This window comes from Dermacentor variabilis, chromosome 7 (assembly GCF_050947875.1).
Source record: "Dermacentor variabilis isolate Ectoservices chromosome 7, ASM5094787v1, whole genome shotgun sequence".
In the NCBI taxonomy this organism is placed as follows: Eukaryota; Metazoa; Arthropoda; class Arachnida; order Ixodida; family Ixodidae; genus Dermacentor; species Dermacentor variabilis.
Genome location: NC_134574.1, coordinates 36,641,626 through 36,655,415, shown reverse-complemented (window position 1 = coordinate 36,655,415; position 13,790 = coordinate 36,641,626). Strand labels below are relative to the sequence as shown.

Sequence of the window (13,790 nt, the reverse complement as noted above, 5' to 3'; positions counted from 1 at the left end):
CCGCACTTACAGCCATATGCAGCCACGGCCGAGACGCGCGCCAGCATACCCCCCACCCACTCGCGCGCGCTTGATTGCATTACCGTGAGCTCACTTCACTCCCCCTTTCCTTTTGCTCGCACGGGTAGGCGTGAAGCCACTATCTTTCTTCTCTAATCCTGACATACTTTCATTTACACCTAAAGTGGACAGTGCTTGGGGCACGAAAGGATCTTATCGCACTTGAATTTTATACGGAACATGATGCGGCTCCACTAGGGCAGTCACTCTTGTCGCATATCGTGTGATTTGAGAGGTGCGTTTGCAAGCAGCCGCTTTTAATTCCATTATTTGACCATCCGCATCCACGGAAGTTTCCATTTATTGTCTCGGCATTCCTTTGCGGAAAAAGTACAGATTCGTTGAATTGAACTCGCATATAAACACGTTTCCTTATATTAAGGTTCTAAATACATGGCGTTATATAGACAAGAGGTTATAAAGAGTTAAATACTTCATTACATTGAGATTCATTATATCAACACTTAACTGTATACAGTTAACCCTTCATATAGTGGAGTCGGTAAAATTGGCAATTTGCTTCATTTTATCGAAATTCTGTTATATTGAAATTTGACCATTTATGAAAATAAATATGGTTGCCGACAGATATTTCTTCCACGGAAGGAGCCGCAAAATCTCCCACATTATCAGGCAATTGGAAAAAAACAAATTTGGATGAGAACAAGATATTCATTTTGTCGAATTTGAAAGCCAGCTACCCAACATACAGTTTCGTGCTGTGTTGACGATATCTTTACATTGGCGGTACAAAGTGAAGCCAGCCATGCTTTCATGTCCACTCCACCCCCGTGGCTGTTAGTGTTGCCTGCAGTGGGACGACGTTATCATGAAAAGTGCCGGCAGCGCGGCAGCGAATGCTTTGTCTGCCTCTTACTTCAGCCTGTCTTCAAAACTCAAGATTACGCAACTTCCAGCGCAAAACACACAGGAAGACATGATGGTGCACCGTCTCGGTGCGGGCTCCTTAAGTCAGCAACGCCAACAGCCACGAGCAGCCACAGCTGGGCTAGAAAAGAAGATGTGCGCCAACCTGCGCCCCACTCTCCTCCCCGCTCGCTATGCCTCGCCCCTTTCCCCTTGCTCGTGCATGAAGGCTGCGCTCATCAGACCACCATCCTTGTTGGCTCACCCTTGCACGTTTTCACTTGCACCCAAAGCACACACCGCACGGGGTGCAATAGAATCTTATCCTCTTTATGTGGAACATGCCACTGCTCTGCTTCGGTGGTCGCTCTCGGTCACAGGGTGCACGGTTTGAGAGGCGCATTCGCAAGCAGCTACATCTAATTCAACCATTCAACCATCTGCACCCGCGGAAGTTTACCATATTTACTCGCATAATGAACGCAGCCCGTACTTTGCTACTGTGCAGTCCCACGATTGAACGGCTGTGCTGTAGTCTTTCGGAGAGACTACAATCTTTGTCTCTCGCTTGTGTGTTTAAAACAAGCGCACTTAATGCTTAACTCATCCTTTCTGCCAACGCCAGCTTAAAGGCACCTCGCAGATTCGAGAGAAAAAAAATGCAACTGGCTCTCTGCAACGTATGCAGTTTGCATACTTTACGCTGACGTAATAGGAGAGCGAGCGCGTAGGATGCGCGGCCAGGCACGGTGCACGGGAGAGTCAAAGTGAAGAAGGGGCAGCCGGCACTTAATCGGCATAGTGGCCATAGTCGGGCATAGTGTTGAATTCGTGTGTGTGTGGCTCGCTTTTCTGCCTGCCTTGGGTTTTCAGGTGTGTCATGGGCTTAAGTCGAGTTATATGCCTGCTGCGGGACGTAGAGTTTATCTGCTTTTGAAACAGAAACACTGATCGAACGCTGATAAACTTTGACATGCCAATGAGCAGGACGCTTGAGGCACCCAGCGTGCTTGTTAAAACATATGCGCAACATGATGCTTGTGATAACGGCAGATGGCCAGAAGCGGCTGCGAGGACGAGCTGGGGCGGGATTGGAGATTGCTGTTCAGAGCGCACATTCAGTTTCACCACGTGTGATTGGCCTGGGGCACGTCGATTTCACACAGCTGATGCGTTGATTCTTTATTCTATGGTGGAACCACAATGTGGATGAAGCGGCCAGCGACCTGAACGGCAGGTCTGGTGGTTTCGATGTGGAGTGAATTTATGGTTTGCAAATGGTATAGTACATGTCTTTTTACTCCAAAGATAAGTTATCTTATGAATGTTACAAATCATTACCACCTTACTTTTCAATTTTTGCTGTTTTGAAAATGTCTGCATGAAATTTACCCCACATAATGAACTTTGCTTTAGTATATTGGAAAAAAAAGAACGTCCATTATGCGGGTATATACAGCATTGCCTCGGTATGCCTTCACACGGCAGCAGTGAAATTTCGATATATTGAAATTCTGTGTGAACACTTTGTTGTATTGAGGGTTAAATATGCAGTGGTCTGTGGAATTATTGAAGTTCATTATATCGAGGTATAATAGTATCTATTGGCTTTAGCTGTAATATTTATCTAATTGCAAGGTTTGCAGACCTGGCTATCAAATAAGAAAAATTATAGGGGCCCGTATTTCATTTAAGGGATATATAAATTTGAGCTTGTGTTCACTTTGGAAACATATTCATGGGCAATCTGATGCTTTGTTAGGCTCTATTATTTTATTCTCCACTGTGTGCCTTAACTGCACACAGGAGAATCTTGCCTTAACTGCAAGCATGCTTCATTTGGTTTAATTTTGGTGCAGCTGAGCAAAATTGATGCACACTCCTAGAGATCAACGATTTTACTTCTTGTTTTTTTTTTTATCCAAGTAAGTTTTCTGTACGGTAGCTGAATAGCAGTGGATACAACAGTGGATGCTTGTAAAGAAATACATAGTATGAAATATTTCCCCATGGTTGGAGGACACTAATTCAAGCCCTTCGCACTTAGTCTCATAGACATGTAGTCAAGATTTACCATGAGTAGCAGTGAGGATTCAACAGTTCTTGCCATGCCATCTCGAAGTAGCAGATATTTTCGAAACCTATTGAAACAAGACTGATTTGGAAAACAGAAGTGACATTATTTCATAGAACGTATGTTATTGCTGGCTGTGACAATTTGCTACATTTTGCTGCTCTCCTGCTGTAAGGTGCTGTTTGCAACACACTATTGTGGTGTCTAATCGCTCTATTCATTATAGTTATAATGCAACCATAAATATAAGGGGAGGCAGGAATTTCGGTCTCGCAGAAAGAAAAAAAAAAGAAATACAGTGAAACCTTGTTAAACCATAGTTGGCCGGAGCTCGGAAAAAGTATCGGAAACAGTAGTACTGCTTGATCAAAATAGTGCGAGATTGCCCACTTACCTATAAAAAATGGAACTCATAGAAAGTGCGATGAAAGGGCAAAAAACGTGCACTATTTATTCATTTCGCTCTACACAAGTCTTATTTTTGTTTGATGCTGCGGCAGCCTAGCAGCGATGACAGTGACATAACTCGCAGCTTCTGCCATTGTCGGGCCTGAATTGCCTGTGCTCATCCTCCTCAGTGTCGTTATTCAACACTTCGGCAATAATAGAGACTATGTTGGCGAGAAGTCAAACCTCGAAAATTTGAACCTCATAGCCGACATCTTTTCACAGTCCCAGCAGCACTGCCGAGCATCTGCTCTTTCGCATACCAAATACCACACACTGTAGTCAACAGTAGATCCCTCTCGCATGCCAGCGCCAACTTTGTGCCTCATTCGATAGCACGAACGATGTCCAATTTTTCTTTTATGCTGAGCACTCGGCTTTTGTCAGAGCTTTGGCATGATGCGAGCTCTAGCTTGCACGATGCTGCAACACAGGCCACCACTAGCCAGCCACAACGCTCTGTGGCTCGGCACCAAAATGATGTCGATGTTATGTGGCTTCATCCTTCCAAGCGCCCTCTGCGTTTGCGCTTGGAGGCTGTTTTGATCTCTGAGGCTCGTTCTTCTGCCTGGCCAACCTACTGCCATGATTGTGCTACAATAAGTACAAACACTAAGTGTTAACCTATGCGTATGCAATAAGCCGGTACAGTTTATGCAGATACGAAACGCATTATGTTCAATGGCTGCTGGGTCGGGGATTTAACTTTACTACTTTTAAGACGAAACCACTCTTTAAGCAGGTACGGCATAATGAGGTTTTACGGTATTATGATTAAAATGCAAGGGGATGCTAAAAAAAACAAAAAATACTGGTAATTGCGCGTAAGATATGGTACTCACGTGGTGTCATTTGTCATTATTTTGATTGCCCCGTCAATGAGATCACTGTCATCCTTCGTGTCATCAAGGACAGGCAGTACTACTTCGGAAAAACCTGTGACACATTCGAACAGGACAAAGCCTTTCATGCATCGGTGATCCACTGTGTAATTTTGTAGGCTGACACTCACTTGACGGCGCCTGCACAACAGCCCCGATTGTCTTGCTTGAGATCACGATTGATATGCCGTAACCACATTAATGTGGCACTGCCGTGTCCTAAATAGGGAGAAGAAAGAAAGACTCTGTCCAGCTCACCGCTCCATAGGGAGGCAAAATAGCAGTGACCAGGAGAACAAGTGCGCGAGAGATTAGAAGCGGAGAGGTATGAAAAATTGTGCAGAAACCATCGATGCAAGCAGCAGCTTTCCCTCCTGCTACCTCTGACCCCTCCCAGCAACTCGTTTGCCTCAGGGAATGTTCCCTTTCTCTTCCCTTCTTGCGACAGACGAGCTAGCGAGCTAATGATCTACAGTACCCCCTTTTCTTCCCACAACTTGGTGGCACAAGACGTGACAGTCTCCCCTTACTTGTCTTCGCATCTGAGTTGCCCGAGAGCATGTGCCCTTTCTCTTAACATGTTTTCTAGCCTCCACTTGTCCAAGTTCGACCACCAGCATACCTACCACGAAAATGGCCTAAAAAGCAAAGAAAGCTATCAGCTTTGATAAATAGGGGAACTTGGCGTCTGGCTCAGCTAAGTAATCACTTGCTGCTGGGTGAAAGTGACAGGAAGAAGTGCTATCGTGTTCCCGAGGCAACCTGCATGCATATTTAAAAAAAATTATAATTTTCCAGAGTGGTGCCCAATCGCATGTGATGGTGTCATACTATAACGAGTGGTGGCGCAATTCGCAGTGCATGCCTATCAGCTACAATGCACGCAGGCTGACATGCACAAGGGGACTCCCTACATGGTAGCAGTCATGGTGGTGCCTAGCGTTGAACTCACTGCAGTTTGAAGTGAAATAGAAAAGAAAAATACATTATATCCTTGCCATGAAAGGGAATATATAACACATGATGCTTTCTGAAGCTGTAAATTTTGAAGACTCATATTCATGCAAATACACCATTGTATTTGCTTCACTTGTGTCGTGCTCTCCTTGGAAGTTCTTCTGAAAAGAGGTGTTTACGACATAGTGCCTACTTTCTGTTTATTCCTGCTTTAACCATATTTAGTGCATTTTCCCCAAATGTGTCATGTATACCCCTTGTCATGCTCCTGTGTCGTGCATGTATCATTGTGTGCTGATAAATACTAGCGCTATCACTGAGGCACAAAAGTAGGATGGGAAGACCAGGCACGTGTCTTTTCGACTATGTTGGTATTGTGAAGGCCATGGAGGTGGTGTTTCGGTATCACTTACGTCTTTGTAGAGCATAAGCAATTCATGATAATGCTGCTCTCACGAGTCGTGCTCTTTGATAGCTGTACCAGTTGAGGCTTTCATCCTGGGATTAATGCCATTACCTACAAAAGGCATGACTCATGTCATTGTAAAGGTGCGAGGAGCCAGGCGCTCAGCCTCATAATGCATGCTCGCATGCTCATAAATACTAGTAGTGCCATTGTTTATCATCCGACTGCTTAACTTGTATTTAACTACTACTTGGTGAAAATATTAACAGATCTGATATCAGTACTTCATCTGCGTGTCTATCTATGCTCAGTGTCAGTAGGGCTCGGAACCAAGTACAGTTGTTCTATATTCAAAAGTAGTAGTGTAGCATATCTTTCCATGGTATTGCAGGTATAAATTACTGTTAAATTATTATTGAGGTTGATGCATTTTCTGCACAGTAGCCCACTACGTACATCGCAGCGTTGCATCAAAGGATTGTTTCATTGCTTCAAACTCTGCCTCATTTGAACAATTTTTGGTTTTTTTGTAAGTCTAGATTGAATGAGGGTCCTACTACGATCATTGACTTTTGGACCTCCTACAGTATATTATTAGATGACAACGTACCTTTGCATTATAAGCTTTATGTTGATGTTGTGATTGATGTATGGATGTAGGCTTTTACAACACATATAGAGTCAAAAATTGTTTACAGGAATCAGGCGTAGAACATTTGTGTTGTTTGCTTTCCATAGGGTGTGCCAGTGTTTCTCACACCAGCACTCATTGTCTCTCGTTCCAGGAGTTTGTCAAGTGCCCACAATGGGCGCACCTTGACATTGCAGGCGTCATGGAAAACAAGGATGAGGTGTCGTACCTGGGATCAGGCATGGCCGGTATGTGCACAATAATCATCAGCCTAGCTTGTGCAATTGCAGCAAGGGGTGTAGGGTGGGTGCATTCCAACAAAGTGTGTAATATTATCGCTTTGATTTTTCTGCCACCCAAACTGTATTTCCCGCCTGTTTTATTGGTAAAAATTTACAACGACATTCTTGAGACGGTAGCGGAATAAAATGTGTATGACAAGCAAACAGCACCTTGCTTGTTGTATTTGTTCCTTCCGCTGCTGTCCTGTCATAAATGCATACTAAAGAGAAAAATGAATTTAACTGTATTAGTAGGCTGTGCTCCTACAATACCAAGAGGTCACTCTTTCCTTGAGAGTAAGCTTAGTTAGCCAGAAAAGATGCAGAAATAAGACAGGTGGCCCCGGCAACGTTGTTACGACACATGATGACTTCAGAGTTTTGAAGGCGCACAGCCGAAGCACTCACTGAGTCACAACGAAACTACTGTTTCCTACACTGCCGCAGGCCAAAGCGTAATCGCTATCAACTCAATCACAAATGTTGACTATGCGGTTTTGAAGGCACATGGCACATTGGTAAGAGGCCCGAACTTTGTCACAAGTGAGATTCTCTATCAGCTGCTGGAAAGTCCACCTCAACTGTCCTGACATATTCTCAGCCCGCGCATAACTCGTCAGTGTTGCATTTCACTGTATAAAGAGTTTATTTTGGTTTGGACATTTCAACGTCAGCTAGCACTGTTGTTTGAGCTCGAGCTCCTTCCAAGTAGTGGCACACTTCCTTTCCCATTAATTCCTCAATACATAGGTCCTTCCGCCACGTGTTCACCTCACATACCATTTGAAGCGTCCTCTTGGTTAGTTGTACAGTCAATGTTCGATTCTTCGGACCCCCTAGGGGCCGTGAAAACCTTCGAAGAATTGGGCAGTCCGAAAAAAGTGAATGCATGTCTTTTACTGCTCTTAAGGGCTCAAATTGCCACAGGCACGTCCGAAAAAACTCTGAAGGCCTGCCAGTATACTTATGAGGTACAGTGAAACCTTGCTAAACCATAGTTGGCTGTAGCTCAGAAAAAGCAGGTACTAAATGGTTGTACTGCTTAACCGAAATAGCATGAGATCACCCACTTACCTGTCAAAAATGGAACTCAGAGAAAGTGCGATGAAAGGGATAGAAAAAACATGCAGTATTTATTCAGTTCGCACGACAAAAGTGTTATTTTCTATTGATGCCGCTGCAGCCTAACAGCGACGACCACGGCCTCAAACTTACTGAAGCTGCGAGCCAGCTTTTCAACTAGCCCCCTCTTCTTGGCAAACACTCACATGGCAGCTTCCTCGTTGGTGTTGCATATTCTCCGTGCACGCGGGCGGTAATGTTGCGGAAGTTGTCGGGCACCTTTTTCATGGCGGGGTGCTGTTCTCGTCGCGACGATTGCATTCATGAGGCTGACGTAACGTGCAGGTTCTGCCACTGTCAGGCCTGAATCGCCCGTGCTGTTGCTTTCCGTGTCGTCCTCATCACTATCGCTAGTTGATACTTCGGCAACAACAGAGGCAACAATGGCGACAAGTCGAACTTCGTAGTCGAGCAACTTCGCATTCCAAGTGGCACACATTGTAGTCAACAGTAGAACCTTGTCACGTGCCAGCACCGACTTCTTCGTGTCACGTTCGATAGCATGAACGATGTTCTTCTATGCTCAGCACCCAGCGTCTTTTTTATCCGAGCTTTGGCATGACATGAATCGTTTGCACGACACCACAATGCTCTCTGGCACGGCACCGAAATGATGTTGAGGTGGCTTCATGCGAAAATGCACAGGGCGCTTGAATGCTGTTCTGATCCCTGAGGCTTGTTGTTCTGCCGGGCGGCCCGATGGTGACGAAGCAACACCATGTTTGCACGAGAAAAAGTGGAAACACTGCGTGTTAACCAATACGTACGCAATAACCTAGTACGGTTTATGCGGATACAAACATATTATGTTCAATGGCCGCTGAGTCAGGGATTTGACTTTACTAATTTTAAAACGAAACTACTGTTTAAGCGGGCACGGTTTAACAAGGTTGTACTTTATATAGATACTCATACTGTGACAGGAGAGAGCAGGTGCATGTGTGTATATTTAACGAATACATACTGTGTCCTGTGACAGTTGCCCCTTCCCTCACTTGTTATGCTTCACAGCGTAACATTGCTGCATTGAGGCGAACAGGCCTTATGTAACAAGCCAGGCTTCGAAGCCAAGCGTGAGGATTACAAAGGTGGAGTTGATGCCATTGCTGACAGCGGCAAATTCTTTCAATGAAAAACACGGCACCGAACAGCAAAACCTTAATAGCGAACATCGAAGCAGCTAGGCCTAATGTTGCCGCGGTTGTGGCTACGGCTGCCACCGGATCTGCGTGCGAGAGCGCCGATTGAAGGCGGCAAGATAATCAACATGGCAGCAGTGGTGGCTTTGATTAATGCCGCTTCGGACCTGCGGTCATTGCGAGAAGTTTGGAAAATTATTCTTGCATCTTAAATTTCAGACATTATACATTGGCCCTATGCGTTACGTGGTGATGCTGCAAAGCCGTCTGGAAAATTGGTTGTTGGCTTTACACTGACAACTCCTCCAGCCGACGAAATGGCGTCAAAGACAATTCGTTACGATTCCTCTGTTACTCGAGCCAGCATTAGCATAACTATTGTTCCCTTTCAATAAAATTACAGTTGATTTTCCCTGACAGAAGCACAAATTCCCTGAGTTTTCCCTCAGTATTTCCAGACTATCTAGAATCCCTGAAGATTCCCTGTTTTCCTGGTTGGTAAACACCCTGCAAGTCCATGTAGAACAAAAAAAACTGTTAATAGCATTGAAGAAATCTGGTCCTTTCGCAGTCGTTTCGAGTTATTTGCACAAAAGCACCTCTTGGGCGATGACCATGTTATCCTTGAAATGCACAGACACATCGCAGCTCTGACCCACGGCAAGAGAGAACTTTCCTGCACATTTCACTTTTTCAGTTATCTGGCTTTGCACATCAGACGTCATTTCTCTTATTCTTCTTGCAACCTTGTCATTTGAACATGCTATGCTTTCCAATTTTTTTCACGGGCTCATTCCCAAGGACGGTGCCGACAACTTGTTTCATGCCAGATATTATCAGCGTCTCACAGTTATGAGGCTTCATCTGAAGGGGTATTCTGTAAGTGTCCACCTAGTGGACTTGTCCTTTTCATCTGCCCTGATTGACTGGGGTCGCTTGTCTCCTTCTGACCCCTTCTGACCCCTTCTGACTTATACCCCAGCCTAGCCAATCAGAACTTCAGCAGCAGATTAAATGGACATGTCCACTGGGTGAACACTTTATGCTTCTTTTAACATGATGGTTGTCGCAATCACAGCAATTGGGAAACTAATAGTATTAATAGTTGGGAAACTATTGATAGCATTCTCGAAGGCTAATTTTGCAGAGCAGGTAGAGAACCAGCCATGTATTTTGGGCTGGAAGAACTCAAAGATTGTGCAGATCCAACACACTGTGGGAACCGATGTTATGCGAAGCATTTTGCAGGCCCCTGGCTACCACAAAGCGTTACCAAAGCGTTCCGCAAAGCTTTACCAGTGTGTGTGTAAATTGAGTAGTTATGTGCATGACGCGAGTGTATATGTGTGTGGCAACTGCAGCTTGATGATGACCTGTTTGGAAGTGATCGTATGGCTGAAGTGACATGATTTCCACTGCGGTCATTCGACACAAACTTATACAGTCGCCGACTGATTTTCCGGACTCCAAAAATTCGGACATGCTCGATTATTCGGTCTGCTTCGCGGCACCGCCATTCTCCCCATAGACCATAATGTATAACAACTGCCGATAGTTGGGACACCTTGCAACCTCTCGTTTGATTTTTCGGACACTCCTTGAGCCAACTCGATCGAGAGCACCATGCACCGACTCTGACCGGTGGATGGTTCGACTTGCTGAACGCCATTTTTGTTTTGAACGGAGCCTCCTTGCTGCCCCACGAAGTGGCGCTACTGCAAATCCCCGCTCATCATCATCGTTTCTGCCTGGTTCGATAGACTGGCTCTACAGCAGTTCCGGTTTAAGCTTAGTAAGCCATGTCAAGACAATCCAGCAGCTGGTTTATTTCGCGCACGATGCTGTGAGTACGCCTATGAGTACGCCACGTTTTTCGTTTGTGTGACTGGTGTCGGCATGGTGGTGTTTGCTTTGGGTACTGTGTTGAGATTCCGGTGATCCAACGCGGCATATGGAAACATCGCGTCAAGTGTCTAATGGCGCCGACAGTGCCCGCGCAGACTGCACTGGGGAATGCCGGCAAGCGGGTGCCGAGAAGCCTAAGATTTCGTGCCTTTCGATGTGCTCCCTACTGACGCGGAAAATGTTCTGCCGAGACCTGCACAGTGGTTGCATTGCAATTCCGGAAACTGTCTCATTTGACACTTTCACAGGTGCTGACACTGCTATACTGACATGCGCAGAACTCGACGACAGCGAGATCATTCGTCGGGTTTCTGCTGCACTGCCGGACGATGACTCTGAGTCGGAAGATGACGCATCATGTGCTACGCTGCCGTTGCATGCAGAGCGTGTACAAACAGTGACTGTGCTTTCAGCCGCCTATAGTGACCATACGACCCTCTCCGAGATTCATGCTTATCTGATTGCGCGTAAACGGAACAGCGTGCAACGACGCAGTCACGATTTCTTCAAGCCTACTGCCGAGCCAGATTAAGTGCGTGGAAATTTTATTATTTTTTTTTTCTTAATCTGCTTTTTCGGACACCTGTGTATTCGCACATTTCTGCAGTCCCCGTGAGGTCCGAAGAAACGGTCGGCGACTGTACATGCCAATTGTTGGGCTCCAAATAGGTACTCGACGGGCATTAATGAGAAAGACACGGAGTGTGATATGATCTCCAACAAAGTGTAGTACTATCGTATGTATACCAATGCTTTTGAAGGTAGTGTATATGTTAGAAGACGATTAACTTTGGCCAATTATAAAGTCGGTACGTCACAGAGTTTCTACACAGCATTAGCTGCTACGAGAAGAGTACTGGGCAATGTGGTGTGATCCTGGAGATAACACAGTCTAACACAGTGTTCAAAGCAAGCATGATCTGTCATGAGAAAAGAAGACAAGAAAGTGGCACAAGGTACATGTGTTTCAAAGACCTGTCTGCCTTTAGAATTGAAGGAGCATGCACCTGGTCAGAACTCCAGGTTTCTGTACTCCACGACAGAGGTTCGATTCCACCATTGGTCACAAATTAATTATTTTGTATCCAAGTGTGGTGAGGCAATAACCTACCTACCTCAAGGTGCCTAGAATGAGACAAAGAATGCTGCTCATTGAAAATGGTATGCGCAGCATGTGGTTTTGCTGCGCTGCATGATCTTGTGCTAATGTTTTCTCCAAGCTACTGCAAGGTTGCAGATTATAACAGACTTCAGTAGTGCGCTATGGATGGTACAATGTATTGAAGGTTTTGCATTGCTAGGGCTGTCACAAGACGGGTGTACTTATTAGAGTTCTCTGGGAGCGCCCATAATCCTGCAGTTGACATTACAAATGCTGATGCATATTATTACTACTCACTTGCTTTTATAACGTCCATTTGTGTTGCGGCTTTTATTTTGCTTTCCTGTCTGTGTGTGTGTACGTGTGCATCATGTAGCCACTGCCTTTTCTTGCAGGCCGACCGGTGCGCACTCTGGTGGAGTTTGTGGAACGTGTGGCTAAACTGGAGAAGCTTTGACGGGGGCCAATCGGCTAGGACGCACGCCTTTCTTTCAATCTGCAGGCCACTTGTTGACGTTCTTTATTGCCATAAATGAACTTACAAATAAATGACGTCCTTTTTCACAGTCTTTTGCACTTTACTTTGAACATGCCGAATTTAGTTACAGGATTAGGTTTCCCTAATACTGTATTTACTCGAATCTAACACGCACTTCTTTTCGAATAAAACAGGTCCAAAAATTGCGTGCGTGTTAGAATCAAGTACGACCCTAAATCTAAATTACCATATCGCTATCGGCATTTCAAAATGGCCGCCTCATACGCGCTTCAAGCCTAGCTGCCATGGCTTCCTCCATGTGCTGTGGTACGTGTGCTTAGGCAATGCTTCCTTTGGCCTAGGTTAATGCACCGTCCGTCTTCCCGTTTTCTGTGTTTGCTCTGTCAGTGTGGAAGTGCAACTGCAAAGACATGCCGAGTTCATCACGATGCCTTAATTAAAAGGAAAGCGATCACATGTGCGGAGACAGACGGAAATCGGGCCGCATCACAAGCATTCGGAGTTCTCAAAAGTTGCGTACAGGACTGGCGCAAACAGAGAGACATTCTACACCGATGGCTGCTATGAACAGCTCAGCCGTTTCGCCCCCTATCTTGAAAGTGATCTGCAATGGAGACAGTGTCTACGCATCTAGGCGCACCGCACTGTCTTCTCATCGCTTAAATCATGTTGAAGCGAGAGGCCGCACAAAGGTCAATTTCTTCGCTTGTGCTATCGCACTTCCTCACTCCAGCATTTTGATAGAGTTTCCGCAGTCGTTGAGTGAGATGCATTCATGTTTGCTCATGCGTGCGTGACACCATGCTTGTTAATTTAGTTAGTAAACAAATGCTTAAAAGTTTATGTGACTGATAAAGCTACCATCCTTACTTTTCATATAGCTGTCTACTAATTTGCTATCGTAATCGATGCTTCGCCTTTCAGGCAAAACTGCGACTTCTTTATTTATCGCAACTTTAGTGCATTGGGAGTAAATCGTTGTTTTTCCAAAATGAGAGAAAGTTGTATTCCTGTATGAAAGAATGATGTGTGCGAAGGTACTGTGAAGGACTTTTCTTTGTTTTTGGTCACGACAAATGGGCGCCTGTTGCAGTCGAGGGCGCATTAGAATTGAGTAAGTAGGGTACAGTACTTGTCTAAAAGACAGCACAAGCATGCTCTGATCTAGAGGAAGGTCAGCAATGAATAATATGATACTTTAACAACCTGCATTTAAATATAAGCTCAATTATAAAAAATGGGGTAATATTAGGCCCCTGACAAAAAAATCATAATTGTAGCCTAGTGCAGTGCAAACAAGAGCACTTGCTCGCAGAACTTCTATCTGTATCTTCCTTTCTCCGCTACATGCCAAAAATCTAGTGGCCCTAGAACATCACCCTTTTCATTGTCTCCTTGCACTAGTAGACATTTATGCCA

General features: G+C 45.1%; 1 protein-coding gene across 1 annotated transcript in view; it reads left to right on the top strand.

Annotated features, from left to right (window-relative positions):
* LOC142587406 (cytosol aminopeptidase-like) overlaps positions 1 to 12,441 on the top strand; it is a 97,410-nt gene extending 84,969 nt beyond the window's left edge. Inside the window, exons 14-15 of the mRNA XM_075698401.1 lie at positions 6,478 to 6,571; positions 12,268 to 12,441. Coding sequence (XP_075554516.1) covers positions 6,478 to 6,571; positions 12,268 to 12,329 — 156 coding nt within the window. The 3' untranslated portion in view covers positions 12,330 to 12,441. The remainder of the gene's footprint in view (positions 1 to 6,477; positions 6,572 to 12,267) is intronic.
* Positions 12,442 to 13,790: the final 1,349 nt, after the last annotated feature.